This window comes from Trichoplusia ni, chromosome 13 (assembly GCF_003590095.1).
Source record: "Trichoplusia ni isolate ovarian cell line Hi5 chromosome 13, tn1, whole genome shotgun sequence".
NCBI classification, from domain to species: Eukaryota; Metazoa; Arthropoda; class Insecta; order Lepidoptera; family Noctuidae; genus Trichoplusia; species Trichoplusia ni.
In genome coordinates, this window is record NC_039490.1 from 1521875 (window position 1) to 1535171 (window position 13297).

General features: G+C 38.1%; 2 protein-coding genes across 2 annotated transcripts; both read right to left on the reverse strand.

Moving 5' to 3' along the window:
- Positions 1 to 564: 564 nt before the first annotated feature.
- On the reverse strand, positions 565 to 7475 carry LOC113500183. The gene is made up of 11 exons (XM_026880895.1): positions 7393 to 7475; positions 6980 to 7136; positions 6685 to 6888; positions 6301 to 6516; positions 5893 to 6005; positions 5504 to 5728; positions 3034 to 3229; positions 2657 to 2860; positions 1946 to 2161; positions 1261 to 1373; positions 565 to 858 (listed from the first exon to the last, which is right to left on the reverse strand). The coding sequence occupies exons 2-11, from the start codon at positions 7134 to 7136 to the stop codon at positions 616 to 618; spliced, it is 1887 nt and encodes a 628-aa protein (XP_026736696.1). The 5' UTR covers positions 7393 to 7475; the 3' UTR covers positions 565 to 615.
- Positions 7476 to 10173: 2698 nt separating this feature from the next.
- Positions 10174 to 13297, reverse strand: LOC113500267 (regucalcin-like). Its single transcript, XM_026880988.1, has 6 exons — positions 13154 to 13297; positions 11927 to 12083; positions 11537 to 11740; positions 11246 to 11455; positions 10813 to 10925; positions 10174 to 10525 (listed from the first exon to the last, which is right to left on the reverse strand). Exons 2-6 carry the CDS (start codon positions 12081 to 12083, stop codon positions 10298 to 10300), a joined length of 912 nt encoding a protein of 303 aa, XP_026736789.1. The 5' UTR covers positions 13154 to 13297; the 3' UTR covers positions 10174 to 10297.

Below are 13297 nucleotides of genomic sequence, written 5' to 3' on the forward strand. Positions count from 1 at the left end.
ATATTTGGTACACATATGGTTTATAATAGGATAGTTTTTATCCCGATTTTCCCGTGGGAAAGTTCTCGATTTGTAGCGCGCGGGCAACAGCTGTTAGGCACATAAATTCAAAAATACATTGGAGAGTGCCGGGATTTAAATTGACAGCTTCTCACTTGACAGTCTAAATAGTGTTAGGCTATCACTGTCATATAACTGTTAAACTGCAGCTATAAACAAAAGAAAGCTGACGTAACTTTATTAAATAATAAAATAAATAAATGCGGACAACATCACATACATTGTTCTGAACCGAAAGTAAGATGCTAAAGCACTTGTGTTATGGAATTCAGATTGTATCTGAATTCCAAAGGTTTCGAAGGTTTCGAAGGTACCACAAACACCCAGACCCGAGACAATGTAGAAATGTGAATTTTTACATTGACTCGACCGGGGATCGAACCCGGGTGAGGTCCCGGGTTCGATCGAGCTAGCGACACCTTGAAACCGGTGCGTACGCCACTCGACCACGGAGGTCGAGGAGGTTTATTATGTTTATTATAAGGTTTATTATGTTCAACTCGATCAAAACTTCTTATGCTGCATATTGCGGTACGAACCCGACCGAAGTTACCATTAACGGGCGCCAGTCGATTCTTGAATCCTGAAATTCACATTCTCATAGCCTCTGGCGTTGGTCCCTTTAACGGCGAATGTGGCCCCCGCAGGAGGGGGTTGGGGCCCTTCAAAGTCCAGACACCCAGTAGTTACGTACAGCACATCTAGGTTTGGCCCTCCGAAGGTTACCGACGTCACTTGTTTCGCTGGTATTGGGACCTTTTCCAAGAGTGTTCCGGTTCTGGGGTCGACTTTCACAACCTGCACAAAAAACATCTTTGGGATTTAACTGGACTATTTTTTGCATTAAAAAGGACCCAAAATAAATGTTTAATATTATCGTAATTCTGTATCGTATGAAAAAAATCCATCTACCATGCAAGTACCTATTGTTACTTCGTTACGCTTTTGAGACAAATAAATGGCAATCAACCAGTATAACAGCAGGTGCAGTATACTTTCAAAATTATGTACGTTAACTAGCTTGTAATTCCAGAAACTAACTTTCCTATGTTTTGTTTTGTTTCCAACACTTGAGAATCTGGAGTCAGGGCGAAAGGACGTTGAGGATAGTTTCGACACTCATAAATGAGGAAATAATGAGAGTATAATGAGTAATCAAGTCACGAAAAACTCGGAAGGTATGTAGCCATAGCTACTCACGTGATGACCCCCAAAGAGCGCGATCCACAGGTTACCGTCTGTATCGATGGTCATGCCGTCCGCGATCATGTCTAGATCGTGATCCTTCAGCGAGAACACGTAGCTCAGGTTCGCTGAAAAACAAATAATTAATTCTAAATAACCTCTATATAGGAAGAGGCCTATGCCCAGCAGTGGTCCATATATAGGCTCGATATATTATTTTTAATAATATGTAATACATACGCTTATCAGTTTGTAGTTTTTAGTTATTTATTATTAAAGAATATTTCGAACCGGAGTGGATCCACTACCCGTTGTTACTAGAGCTTCTTTAAATATTTCTAAATACATAAATCCCTACTATTATTATAAAAGCGAAAGTAACTCTGTCTGTCTGTCACGCTTTCATGTCTAAGCCACTGAACTGATTTTAATGAAATTTGGTACAGAGATAGAGTCGACCTTGAGAAAGAACATAGGATAGTTTTTATCCCGAACTTTTGAAGAGTTATCTTGGAAATGCGATATAACCGACTTCGACGCTCGCGAAAAGCTAGTATTCTAGATATATTACACCAGACAACTTATCATGTCCAGAAACTTGACATAGACGGAAACCGAACCCATCGTGAGCTCCGGTATACCGCTAGACCAACAAACAAGTTTCACTTATTACTTACACATGCTATAACCCAATACTCACAGATATCTCCGGTTTCCACATCATAGTCGTATCTCCTGACGTTGTACTCCATTGAGTCTATGTAGTAGAACGCCTTCTCTTTGAGGTCCCAGCACAGGCCATTGGCAACACTAATACCAGTCGCCAGCTTATGTGTGCTGCCGTCAGGGTCGATGCGGTATAGAGAGCCTTTCTTGCTTTTTAAAGATTCTTCATCAATTCCTGGAGCCATTGTGCCTATAATTAGAGAACAATCATTTTATTTGTGTCTTGTTACCGGTTTCGTTGTATAGATATATGTAGCAGTTTTTTTACCCCATAGCGCAGTGTTTTGTTTTTTTGTAATGTATAAGACCGCACCGTTTGTTGAAGTGATAATTAAAAAGAAAAAAATAGTAAGTATACACCGGGTTTTTTTTGTCGTCTTACAAAAGCAGCCCAGTTCATGTATCCAATGACTAGAACACGTTCATGATAAAAAAATAGGTATTTATGAGATTTGAAAAAAAAAATTAAATGCAATTTTTATTCCATATTATGATGCAATTCGTAGTTTTTTAGAATCACAGCTCTGTTGCGAGCGCGGTCCGAGCCTTGTAACAATGGTGTGGGGCGCGGGCGGCGGCAATTTTATCATTTTTCATTAAGGTTTCATTTAACAGGCGCTTAGATTGATGATAATATTTTTGCAATTGTATCGCCCTTTAACTTCTAAATTCCTATTAAACTCACCAGAAAACAACCTTCCTCTGGGATCAGCCTTTCCATCATTAAAGGTGTTTGTGGGGTGATCATCATCCACTTCTGCAATGATTCTTAGGATCTTGATGCTATTCTGCATGCCAGACCACTCGATCTCAACGACTTTCCGTCCTTGGTTGATGATGAAATGATTCCTTTTGCCTTCAACAGGAATTATGAAATGTGGTGCGACGTCTGAAATGTAAAAATGGAGAAACTCGTTAAAAACGATACTTATTTAAGGGATGTTCTACGGTCTATTGGCCCTTAGAGTCACTTGACAATGAGCATGATGGTTTGGGGATGTTTCTCCCAAGCGGCGTTTGTGCAATATGCCGGCAAAAGTCCAGAGATTACGATAAACTTACCTAGTTTAACCGTAGTGAGTCTCTTAATAGCTGGCACAAACTTGTTGACAGTGGAGTCCATGATGCTGACAAAATAAAGCACCTGCTTCGCATGGTCCCAGTGTGGTCCCTCGCCCAGCTTCACTGGATCTGTTACTTTCTGCACCAAATACGTCATTTGATCTGGCAAAAAAGAAACAGAAATTGCAATGCTCTTCTTTTACGGAATTCATTGCGAGTTTACTAAGCGTAAATGTCCTTAATGGTAGATCACTTCTAATGTCTTCAAGTCGAACAGAAAAATATACTTATCTTCTAAATGTCTATTTACTAACCCTGTGAAAAAGAACCAACACCTAAAGAAATGACATTCGAATAAGTGCTAACTGCTGAGGTTGGTAAAATCAACTAAGAAATTATGATTTTTAAACTATAAAAACATTTCAAATGCTACTCACAGTTGAATCACCACCACTACCTAGTAGGTAAAGATAATGCGACGATTCGTTCATTACTAAATAAGTAAGAGGGTTATCTTATCTCACTAAAAATTAGACTAATGTTTTTAGGGTTCCATAGCTCTTTATAAAATAAGTTTGTTCTAGGTACGCGATTATGTATATAAAAATTAAAGTTTATACGAAATAATAAAATCTACTGTGAAAATTAAACCTTTGACTCTATCGGCACAATCAAAACTAAATACACTTTTTAGCCATGTGCGCGAGTGGTTCCAAGAAATATGCAAGGCACAATACACCCAGAGTACCCAGATTCAGGATAAGCGTGACAGAAATACTTATCCTACGGGTAGGACCAAACCGGCGACACTTCACGCGCAGTGGGTTTTACGTATTGACCGATATGTGGCGGTTCGAAACCCTCGGTGCCTAAGTCCAACTCGCAGATACCCGCACTTGTACACTTGGTACACTTTACTTACGTGTACTTTACAGTAAATCATGGATCAAGGGTTGGTTGCAATTAATAACAATCAGTTTAGAATACATTTTTGGAGAAGTGATTAGTCATGATTAACTGCCATTTCACTAATCATTTTTTAAATTAAAAACCAAATCATGTTATCGCTTGTTATTTAAAATTATTTATTTACTAATCGACGCTTGTTAATTCAATAATAGTTACAGTAAGACATTGGGTCCCAATTCTGCTCTTTATGAATGAATGGAATTAAAATGACAATATTCGTATCCTCCTAAGCATTTTGCCGACACAATAATTGGAAATTCAGTACGGGACTTAATAATTGCGTTGTCTAAATGCTTAAAAGAATACGAATAGTCTACTAGTCTATGTAAAGGTTTAAATTTGTCCTACGGGATATTCGTATTTAGATAAATTACACCTGTCGCTACAAATAAAAAATATATCAGGTGATGGTAATTGCATTTTCTTTGACTCAATTGAAAACTACCCATGAATAATAAGGCTCAAAATCATAAGGCACAATTGTAAACTCATAAAAAAAAATGTAACTAAGATGCAACTAGAGAGTCTTGCACAGTTTGACCACGACTGGGGCATTTAACAATAACCCACAACTGGGACCCTTTTTTATATCTACTTTTAATAAATGGGTAAACATATCAAATCATTTTGGTTAATGTTGTAGCTGTCTGCCACATGACTGCTTTACGTGGCCGGAACAATCCGTTTTTAACAGTTCATTATGACTTGCAATTCAACATTGTTTTTGATATTAGTAAGATATTATGTTAATATTTTTGCAAAACAAAAGGAAAATAGGTATCAACAAACCCAGTATATATGTTTGATATATACTGTAATAAGTACATTGTTTATGTCCAGAACTTTATAATATTTCTATTTTTTGGTATTGTTTACTTTTTAATTACGACAATCACGTTAATTGCTTTATTATAAAATGGGCAACATTCCTTGCATTAGGGACTGCGGTAGAATGAGGACTAAGAATAAATAAGGGGAAAAAAACACAGTTCTCGACCCAGTATTACATTGTGCCGTTTTTTTATAAATGCTTTAAATATACCAGTTCTGTACCCAAGTGATAACAAGCCAACGCTTACGAGTAGTAAGGCATCGTAACCATTCCTCAACAAAAATAGGTTTGGTAGATGCATTTTAAAATTGAGCAGGGCCAAAAATCCGCTATTTACAATGGCCGATGAGTATATGGCAATAGGATTAAATTGGACACTATTCGTATTCTCCAAAGCATATTATTGCTAACACAAGCATTGGGAATTCATTGTATTGGCCGGGATTGTTACGTCCCGTACTGAATTCCCAATTTCATTGTAATCCTATTTCCATTCATTCATTGGCCGTTGCAAGCAAGATACGGGCTTGTGATCTTGTTTTCACGAAGGCAAGGTAGTAAGGTAGTAATAGTAGGTAGGTATATTAGAACGTGTTAAACCTTTTTCGTCAGTTTTCTTAAAACCGTGTCAGTTTTAAACACATGCCTATAATTTAATTTACATATTTAATCCACTCTGACATTAACATTCGGATGACCCTTGGCGGAGATTCCTGTGACGGAGAAGACGGATCCTGCAGGTGGGGGAGGCTGTGGTCCCTCGAATTCCATGCGTCCAGTAGTCACATACAGCATGTCCAGGTTTGGACCTCCGAAGGTCACTGACGTCACCTGCTTTGCCGGTACAGGGATGGTTTCCAGAATGGTGTTGGTTCTTGGGTCTATTTTTAGAACCTAATGCAGAAATTAATGTAAGTAAAGTAATGTTGTTGACTGTAAACGAGTTACTACGAGTTAGAACTTTTTGCGTCTTTTAAGTATGATACAATAGCATCATAAATTGATATTTTTAATATGTGAACAAACCCTCACTACCTTACAATTGTATGACTACTTACACATGATCCCCCGAACACCGCGACCCACAGGTTCCCGTCTGTGTCGATGGTCATGCCGTCTGGGAAGCCCTCCAATTCATGCTCCTTGACATTGAATATATATCTAGGGTTCGCTGTGGAGAAAATAATCTGCATGAGAAGATTATTTTTAATCTAAAGCTTTTTTAAAAATACTAATGTGCGACTGCCGATTATTCCAATGAAAAATTTGCGCGAAGTGCTTCTTTTGCGATCACCAGATATGTGAGATTTCCAAATCATTTTTCTGAGTCTGAGTGTCTTTGTATTTGGGATTTGAATGCTTGTCTTCTTTCCCGCGAGGATATACATACAAGGATGAAAAACCTTAGTGTAGTGGAGTAGTTTGAATACAACAGAAGTTACGTGGGTGTTTTCATTCACACTTACAAATGTCACCGGTCTCCACATCATAGTCGAACCTCTGGATTGCGTAAGTCAGTGAGTCTACGTAATAGAAAGCCTTCTCCTTCAGGTCCCAGCAAAGGCCGTTGGAGCAGATGATATCTGTAGCGAACTTCGTTGTAGTGCTATCGGGGTCAATACGATATAGAGAGCCCTCCTTTGTCATGTTTAGATTCGGACCCACGAATTTCCCTATCGTACCTAAAAAATAATAATATTTCTAAATAGTAACACATTCAAATTACTCACTCTATAGATCGGTTTTAACAAAGTATTTGATGCATAGGTTTTTTCTCACAAAGGTTTGCTTCTCACAACTTACACTATTTTTTAACTGTTCAATCTTAAATATATTTTTTTATAACTTGCCAGTGAATAGTCTTCCCCAGGGATCTGCCTTGCCGTCATTGATTGTATTACTCGGGAAGTCATGGTCTACCTCTGTGATAGTCCTCAAGACTTTGGGAGGGTTCTCGTCTCCGAACCACTCGATCTCCACCACTTTGCGGCCTTGAGTGATCAGGAAGTGATTTTTCTTTCCCTCAACAGGTAGAATAAAATGTGGCTTATGCTCTGCAAAGATGAGAACGAATTATGAACAGATAGCAGAGTCGTTGAAGTCACTGTGCGATTCCCGAGTAGGAAAAGTGAGCAACAAACCTACCTAATTTAGCCCTGACATGTTTGCCAGTAGTCGGATTATACTTGTGGACGGTGGCGTCTCCGATGCTCACGAAGTACAGCACCTGCTCCTCGCTGTGCCAGTGCGGACCCTCACCCAACGTCACTGGGTCTAGCACTTTCTGGAGAACTGGCGCCATCTAAAGACCGAGAGAATGGGCTAACTAAAGATATTTTAAGGTGAGCACACTATGATTTCAATAGTACCTATGTATATTTGCAGAATAAAATGCTTCAACTCATTACAAAAGTCAGATACAGCTTGATTCGAAGTCCGATAGGTGCAGACAAAATATCAACTTCCTCCGCTACTTAATCGTAAAGATCGTAACAAATAAGCAAACTTAATTCCGTTTTGTAGAAAGAGAATTAAAAAAAATGATATTAGGCACTTACTGTGTGTAGTGTATTACGCAATTTGGTTAGGTTGTAACTTAAGCACAATTATAGCACTGATACTGTAGAGTGTAGAGTCTGTTATTATATAGCACATCATATCTCTAATCTAATCACTGTAGGTAATTAAGTATGTGCCAATTTGCTGTTGATGCAATTTATATCGATTCATACTTATACATAGCAAGAATAACAATCAGAAGTACCTGTTTTATTTTCCTTGTCTGTCGCTGCTGTCTACCATCAGGGCAATTCCGCTATTGAAAGTGGCCGATGAATTAATGGAATTCTTATTTTTCTAAGCATTTTTTTAATACTATAATTAGAAATTCGGGCGGAATACTCACGGCCAATACCTACAATGAATTTCCAATTATTGCGGTGGCAAAGTATTAATCTCCCATGAATTGCTTGGGAGAATACGATTAGTGTGAAATTTAATCCAATTGCCATTCATTCGTCCGCCATTGTAAATAACGGAAATGGGGCCCTGTCCTTCCGTTTGACACAAGGCTATCACATGAACCGAGATAGCTTGAAAGTTTTAAATATCACAGATCATGTATTTAAGTTGCCGCTATAACAATACTAAAAATAAAGGTCGAGGATAAGCAATGGCTGTTAAAGTAATAAATTTGTTGGGTAACCATTTTGTGTTTTTCAGACGCAGAATTTCGGAACATTTAGTATCGCGAGTACACATAGTGAGTGTGTATGTGGTAAAGCAAAAGTTCTGCACCCTTAGTTCAGAAAACAGAAAAAATAGTACAATAATACATTTTTAATTGGATCAAGACACTAACTATCTCTGTTAGATAGGTACATAATTTCTGTGACCGAAACATTCACTTAGCAACGGTTTATTGGGAGTCTGATTGATAGTCACCATCAAACGGGGTTTTAGTACAATATCACCATGAAAAGTAGTTTTTTAGCAATAACAGGAAAATGATATGTTATAACAAAATCAAAATTCATTTATTCAAATTACGCTACTAAGTAGCACTTTCTGAAGGTCAGATTACATTGGACAGAACCCAGTTTCGCCCACCTTTCACCGCTTCCTAAGTGCTTTTGCTGTGGGAGAAGAAACGGCGCAAAAAACTCCCCAGCAGCACGCTGTCATACCGTTTACAGAATTATTATTATAGAGAACAATAACAGAATAAGTGTGTCGGTGCCATGCCATCATCATAACTCTTATCTAGTTATTTGGAAATTAAGTAGGTATCTTTTTTAACCAATTTTTTAATTGTTTTTTTTTTTAATTTACCGCTCCTGCACTAATGAATAATAATCCTTGTATCGCATTAGATTCACAAACATTTCACATGCACAAAGACAAAATCATACAAATTAGTTCCAGGCAAGGATTGAACCTTTTATTTTATTGATATGCTGGGGGAACCCTCATGGTTCCACTCCTTCGGGGGAAGAAATGGGTACAGTCTAAACCTAGTCTAGTGACTAAACCTGAACCGCCGTGCTACGTCGTTTGCGTTTTTGTGTCGGTGTAGGGTAATGCGTTGCAATCCTTCTTGTCATCCATCACATCGGCCTCCTCGCCTCATATTAGGACCACATCCATAGCACCGAATGTGGCCCCCCGTCGTGGGTCCTATAATTGGACGACAAACATCCTCGTGCCGTCGCCCAGAACCCTAAGAAGGAGACCCTAAATAAGAGAGAAATAAAGACTTTTGAATTGAATTGACCTTACTAAGACTAAACTTAATTCAGCTGGCTGTGGACAATCACCTTTTGTCTCAACGAAGCTGCAAAAAAAATGATTAAGCATTTAGCTGTGCGCATAGAATCTTATAGGAGGAAGGTACTGATGACTCGAAAAGAAGAAGCACAAGCATGCAGAAGGTCTTCTAATCGATATCTATATGGTTTGCATTGGCAAAAAAGTTAAGACCTGTGTAATTTTTCGGCCAAGATCTAAAAGAAAGCGCTGATCATGATTGTAAAGAACAATGCAAATGCGATACGCTTGAAGAAATACTTTATTTTTTTTTCTAGAAAATAACATTTTAAGACCTTGGCACCAATTCTATTCACATGGCCGATTAATGAATGGAAATTGGATTAAATTGGCACTATTCGTATTATCCTAAGCCTTTTTCCAAAACAGCAATTGGAAGTTCAGTGTGAGGCGGAACACTTACTTAATTATCGTGCTGGCAAAATGTTTAAGGGAATAGGAATAGGTTTATATTTAATCCAATTGCCATTCATTCATCGGCCTTGGGAGCGAACAATTGGAATTGAATTGGGGATATTTACAGTGGCTGGTGAATGAATGGCAAATATGGTTATTGCATAATATGAAGCATGACTGTGTTGCCAACACATTATCACCACGAACTAGGAGTATATGCAGGTATGTTAAATTGTTTGTAATATATTTGAATTACAAATATGATACTCTTAAGTCACCTATCTCCGAGACAGTTATCGAACAATTAGTTGAAAGATAAGTGGCTTTATAAGTGCTTGTGAATACATAAGTGTTACACTCATATGTGTAACGATTTCTGAGGTTTATGCTTATGGAAAACTTATTTTGCTTTATACCGCTTTTGCTGGAATTTTGAAATAAAAATCTCTGTTTTAAAGATATTTTGTGGTGAAAAGAATCTCATTAAAAAGATAGAAGAAAAAGATCTCATTATATCTCAGTACTAATATTATGAATATCCTCTGATATCGCTATTAAAAATAAAATGCTGCAATTTCGAATATTTTGGCGAGCTGGTATTAAAATGAAAGTCAGTATATGTGTAAAAATACAATTAATCGGTTTTATAAAATAATCCTTAAAAATTAAAACTCTCTCCGTCGATGCAGTGGACAGGCAATAGCATTGGGTTATCGGAGAAAACTTAAGGCCCTCTCCGATTTATCTATGCATCTTGACTCTAAGATTCGGGTGTCCCTTAACAGAGAGCCCTGTAACAGCATACGTGGCGCCCGAAGGGGGATCTGGCTTTCCTCCGAAGTCTATACAAGCAGTAGTCACGTACAGGATGTCCAGGTTTGGACCTCCGAAGGTCACTGACGTCACCTGAGGTACCGGTATAGGCAGCGTTTCCAGAAGTGTGTTCTTTCTAGGATCAATCTTTAAAACCTGAGAATTAAAAAAGTGCGTTAGTGCAAAAATAAAGAACGTGATCCTACAGACGCTTTAAGCTTTGCTTACTACGAGAAGAAAACAAAATGAAGAGTTAAACGTTACCTAACTACTTGAAAATGTATTTTAGTTCAATCCTAATATGAAAACATACGAGTAGGTTGTGCCATCCCAAAATGCTAATGTCCTAATTTCCGACGATGGGTAAAAAGCTTTTGTTTCTGGTTTACCACTACAACACTGCAGATCTTTAACTTTTCATCTTTAAAATTTGAATCACTTACGTTTGATCCCCCGAAGACTGCGACCCACAGGTTCCCGTCGGTATCGATGGTCATACCGTCCGGGGATCCTTTCAAACCATGTTCTATTAATGAAAACGCACTTCTGGGGTTTGCTGTGGAGATATTAGCGGTATTCAATTATTACAAATCAAACTCCTTAAAGTGCATAGTTTGGTAATTTTAGTCCTGGTGTCAGACGTGACTCTGCTCAGTGGGACTCCTGTCTGCATTGCTTTCCTAATTGGTGTGGACAAAGTCCATGCTACCAGGAGTTAGGGGAACTGTTTACGTAACTTTCCTATTATTGTACCCCCTGTCCTTATGCAATAAAGAATTTAGTCGGTTATGGTTTCCCAATAGCTGTTGCGGTTATCAAAACAACATTTTGTTGGATAATTATTTATAGGATAACTTATAGTATATAAATACTTACAGATGTGTCCGGTAGCCGCGTCATAGTCGTATCTTTGGATGACTCTTGTTATAGAGTCTATATAATAGAAGGCCTTCTCCTTGAGGTCCCAGCACAGGCCGTTGGAGCATTGCACGTCACTAGCCAGCTTAGTGGTGGTACCGTCAGGATCTATGCGGTACAGGGCGGCTGTCTTCGCACTGTTTGGATCAAAATTTCCAGTCAAGCTACCTGGAAATGTATTTATCGTTACATTTATAGATTCAAAAGACCACGGTCATGAACAACTGGTGGAGCTACGACGTAGCTTACCAGTAAACAGTCTTCCTAAAGGATCAGCCTTTCCATCATTAAGTGAGTTTGTTGGATGTTCGTGCTCGACCTCTGTAATAGTTCTCAGTATCTTGGGAGATTTCTCGTCTCCGGACCACTTGATCTCCACCACTTTACGGCCTTGAGTGATCAGGAAGTGGTTCTTCTTTCCCTCAACAGGTAGAATGAAATGAGCACCATCGTCTAAAAATGAAAATTGTTGATGACTCTTATTCGTATTCATAATTTATTTATTTGCATTCTACAATGTGAGTGTTACAGTTAAGGCTTTTCTATTTCATTTTTTTTTAAAAGACTCGAAATTTATTTATTCAAGATAGGCTGCAAAGTAGCAATTTTTAGCTCGCCCTTCAATAATTATAAACTTACCTAGCTTAGCCTTAAAGTGTTTGCCTGTATCTGGTTTATACTTATGTATAGTGTGGTCGTTGATGCTGACGAAGTACAGCGCATTGTCCTCGCTGTCCCAGTGCGGACCCTCGCCTATGGTGACGGGGTCAACTATTTGTGTTACTACTGGCGCCATCTTGTGAACAAAAACATAGCACTTTATAAAATGGGCACGAGGTTACGAACTTTTCTCCGTTTAAGCCATTTGATTTGTGACAAACTGACTTAGTCCACAATATATTGAGTTTATATCTAACTTCTACTTTTTGCTTGGAATTTCAAATATTCCAAGTTACTCCTAAAGGTGCGTTTACACTGTTGCGCGGTGATCCACCGCCGACCAGGCTGTTGCGTGTCTGGGCTGATGATGCGCAAACATTCGACGGACTTCGTAGTGAGGCGCGCCACAACAGTGTCCTTCGCATGACGCGTATTATTGTCCCACTCATATTAAAAATTGTTTAGACACGCCTTCGTGCCGGTATAGTCGACGCATCAATTCCTGCTGCCCATACCCGCTATTTACAATGACGATCATTCTAATCACAAAGCTAGAAATGTTCAGAGAATTGGCGCAATTGGTAATCTAATATATTTTGACAGGACAGTGACGAACTACTGACACGGTAAGTGAAAGTCTTTAAGAAAGAGGATTTCTTACTATTAGCGTTGTTTTTAGCTAATCATAATAAAAGGAGTTAGGTACTGAAATTTTTAGATCGCGGGTTTCGAATGAAACTATCCATCTTGAATTCCTGACTGATTTTCTAAGACGCGCAGTCTTAGAAAATCAGTCAGGCAAAAAGCAGAAATAAAGATTATGATTTCAGAAGACATCGCATATGTGAGGCCAGCTTAAGAGTGGTTAGCAAAATACCTTAGTAAAACATATCAATTGAAGATATATATGTATATTATATAGTACTTAGCGGTAGTAGTAATTCCATGGTGTTATTGCCTTTTATGATGAAATTGATACCGATTTAAAAAGTTAAAGTTATTCAAAATAAATGTGTCGTCAACAAAACTTTAAGTAAAAAAAAGGAATACATATACAATAAGTGTTGTAAGCTAAATGTTACGATCATAGTTTCCTATTCCACTTCTGGAAGAATTAACTAAGTACACTAATAATATTCACATTTGTCTTAAGAGTGTTTAACAAGAAACAAACAATAAAATATATCTCAAAACAGAAACACTCACAGTTTATCACAAACACTTCAGTTACCTACGCGCGTCGACCACAACTGAGGAAGATGTTATGCGGCCCACTTTTATAACACAACACAAGAATCTTATCTAATCTGTCAAACTTTATGAAAGCTAAGTAATTGAGTATTATGAGTC

Excerpts from the sequence above, each read along its gene's own strand:
- LOC113500183 (XM_026880895.1), bottom strand. The coding sequence starts at position 7,136 with ATGGCGCCAGTTCTCCAGAAAGTGCTAGACCCAGTGACGTTGGGTGAG. Across the intron at positions 6,889-6,979 it reads ACATGTCAGGGCTAAATTAG|AGCATAAGCCACATTTTATT; the intron begins GTAGGTTTGTTG and ends TCATCTTTGCAG. Across the intron at positions 5,729-5,892 it reads CGGTGTTCGGGGGATCATGT|GTTCTAAAAATAGACCCAAG; the intron begins GTAAGTAGTCAT and ends TTTCTGCATTAG.
- LOC113500267 (XM_026880988.1), bottom strand. The coding sequence starts at position 12,083 with ATGGCGCCAGTAGTAACACAAATAGTTGACCCCGTCACCATAGGCGAG. Across the intron at positions 11,456-11,536 it reads TTTAGGAAGACTGTTTACTG|GTAGCTTGACTGGAAATTTT; the intron begins GTAAGCTACGTC and ends ATACATTTCCAG. Across the intron at positions 10,926-11,245 it reads CGCGGCTACCGGACACATCT|CAAACCCCAGAAGTGCGTTT; the intron begins GTAAGTATTTAT and ends ATATCTCCACAG.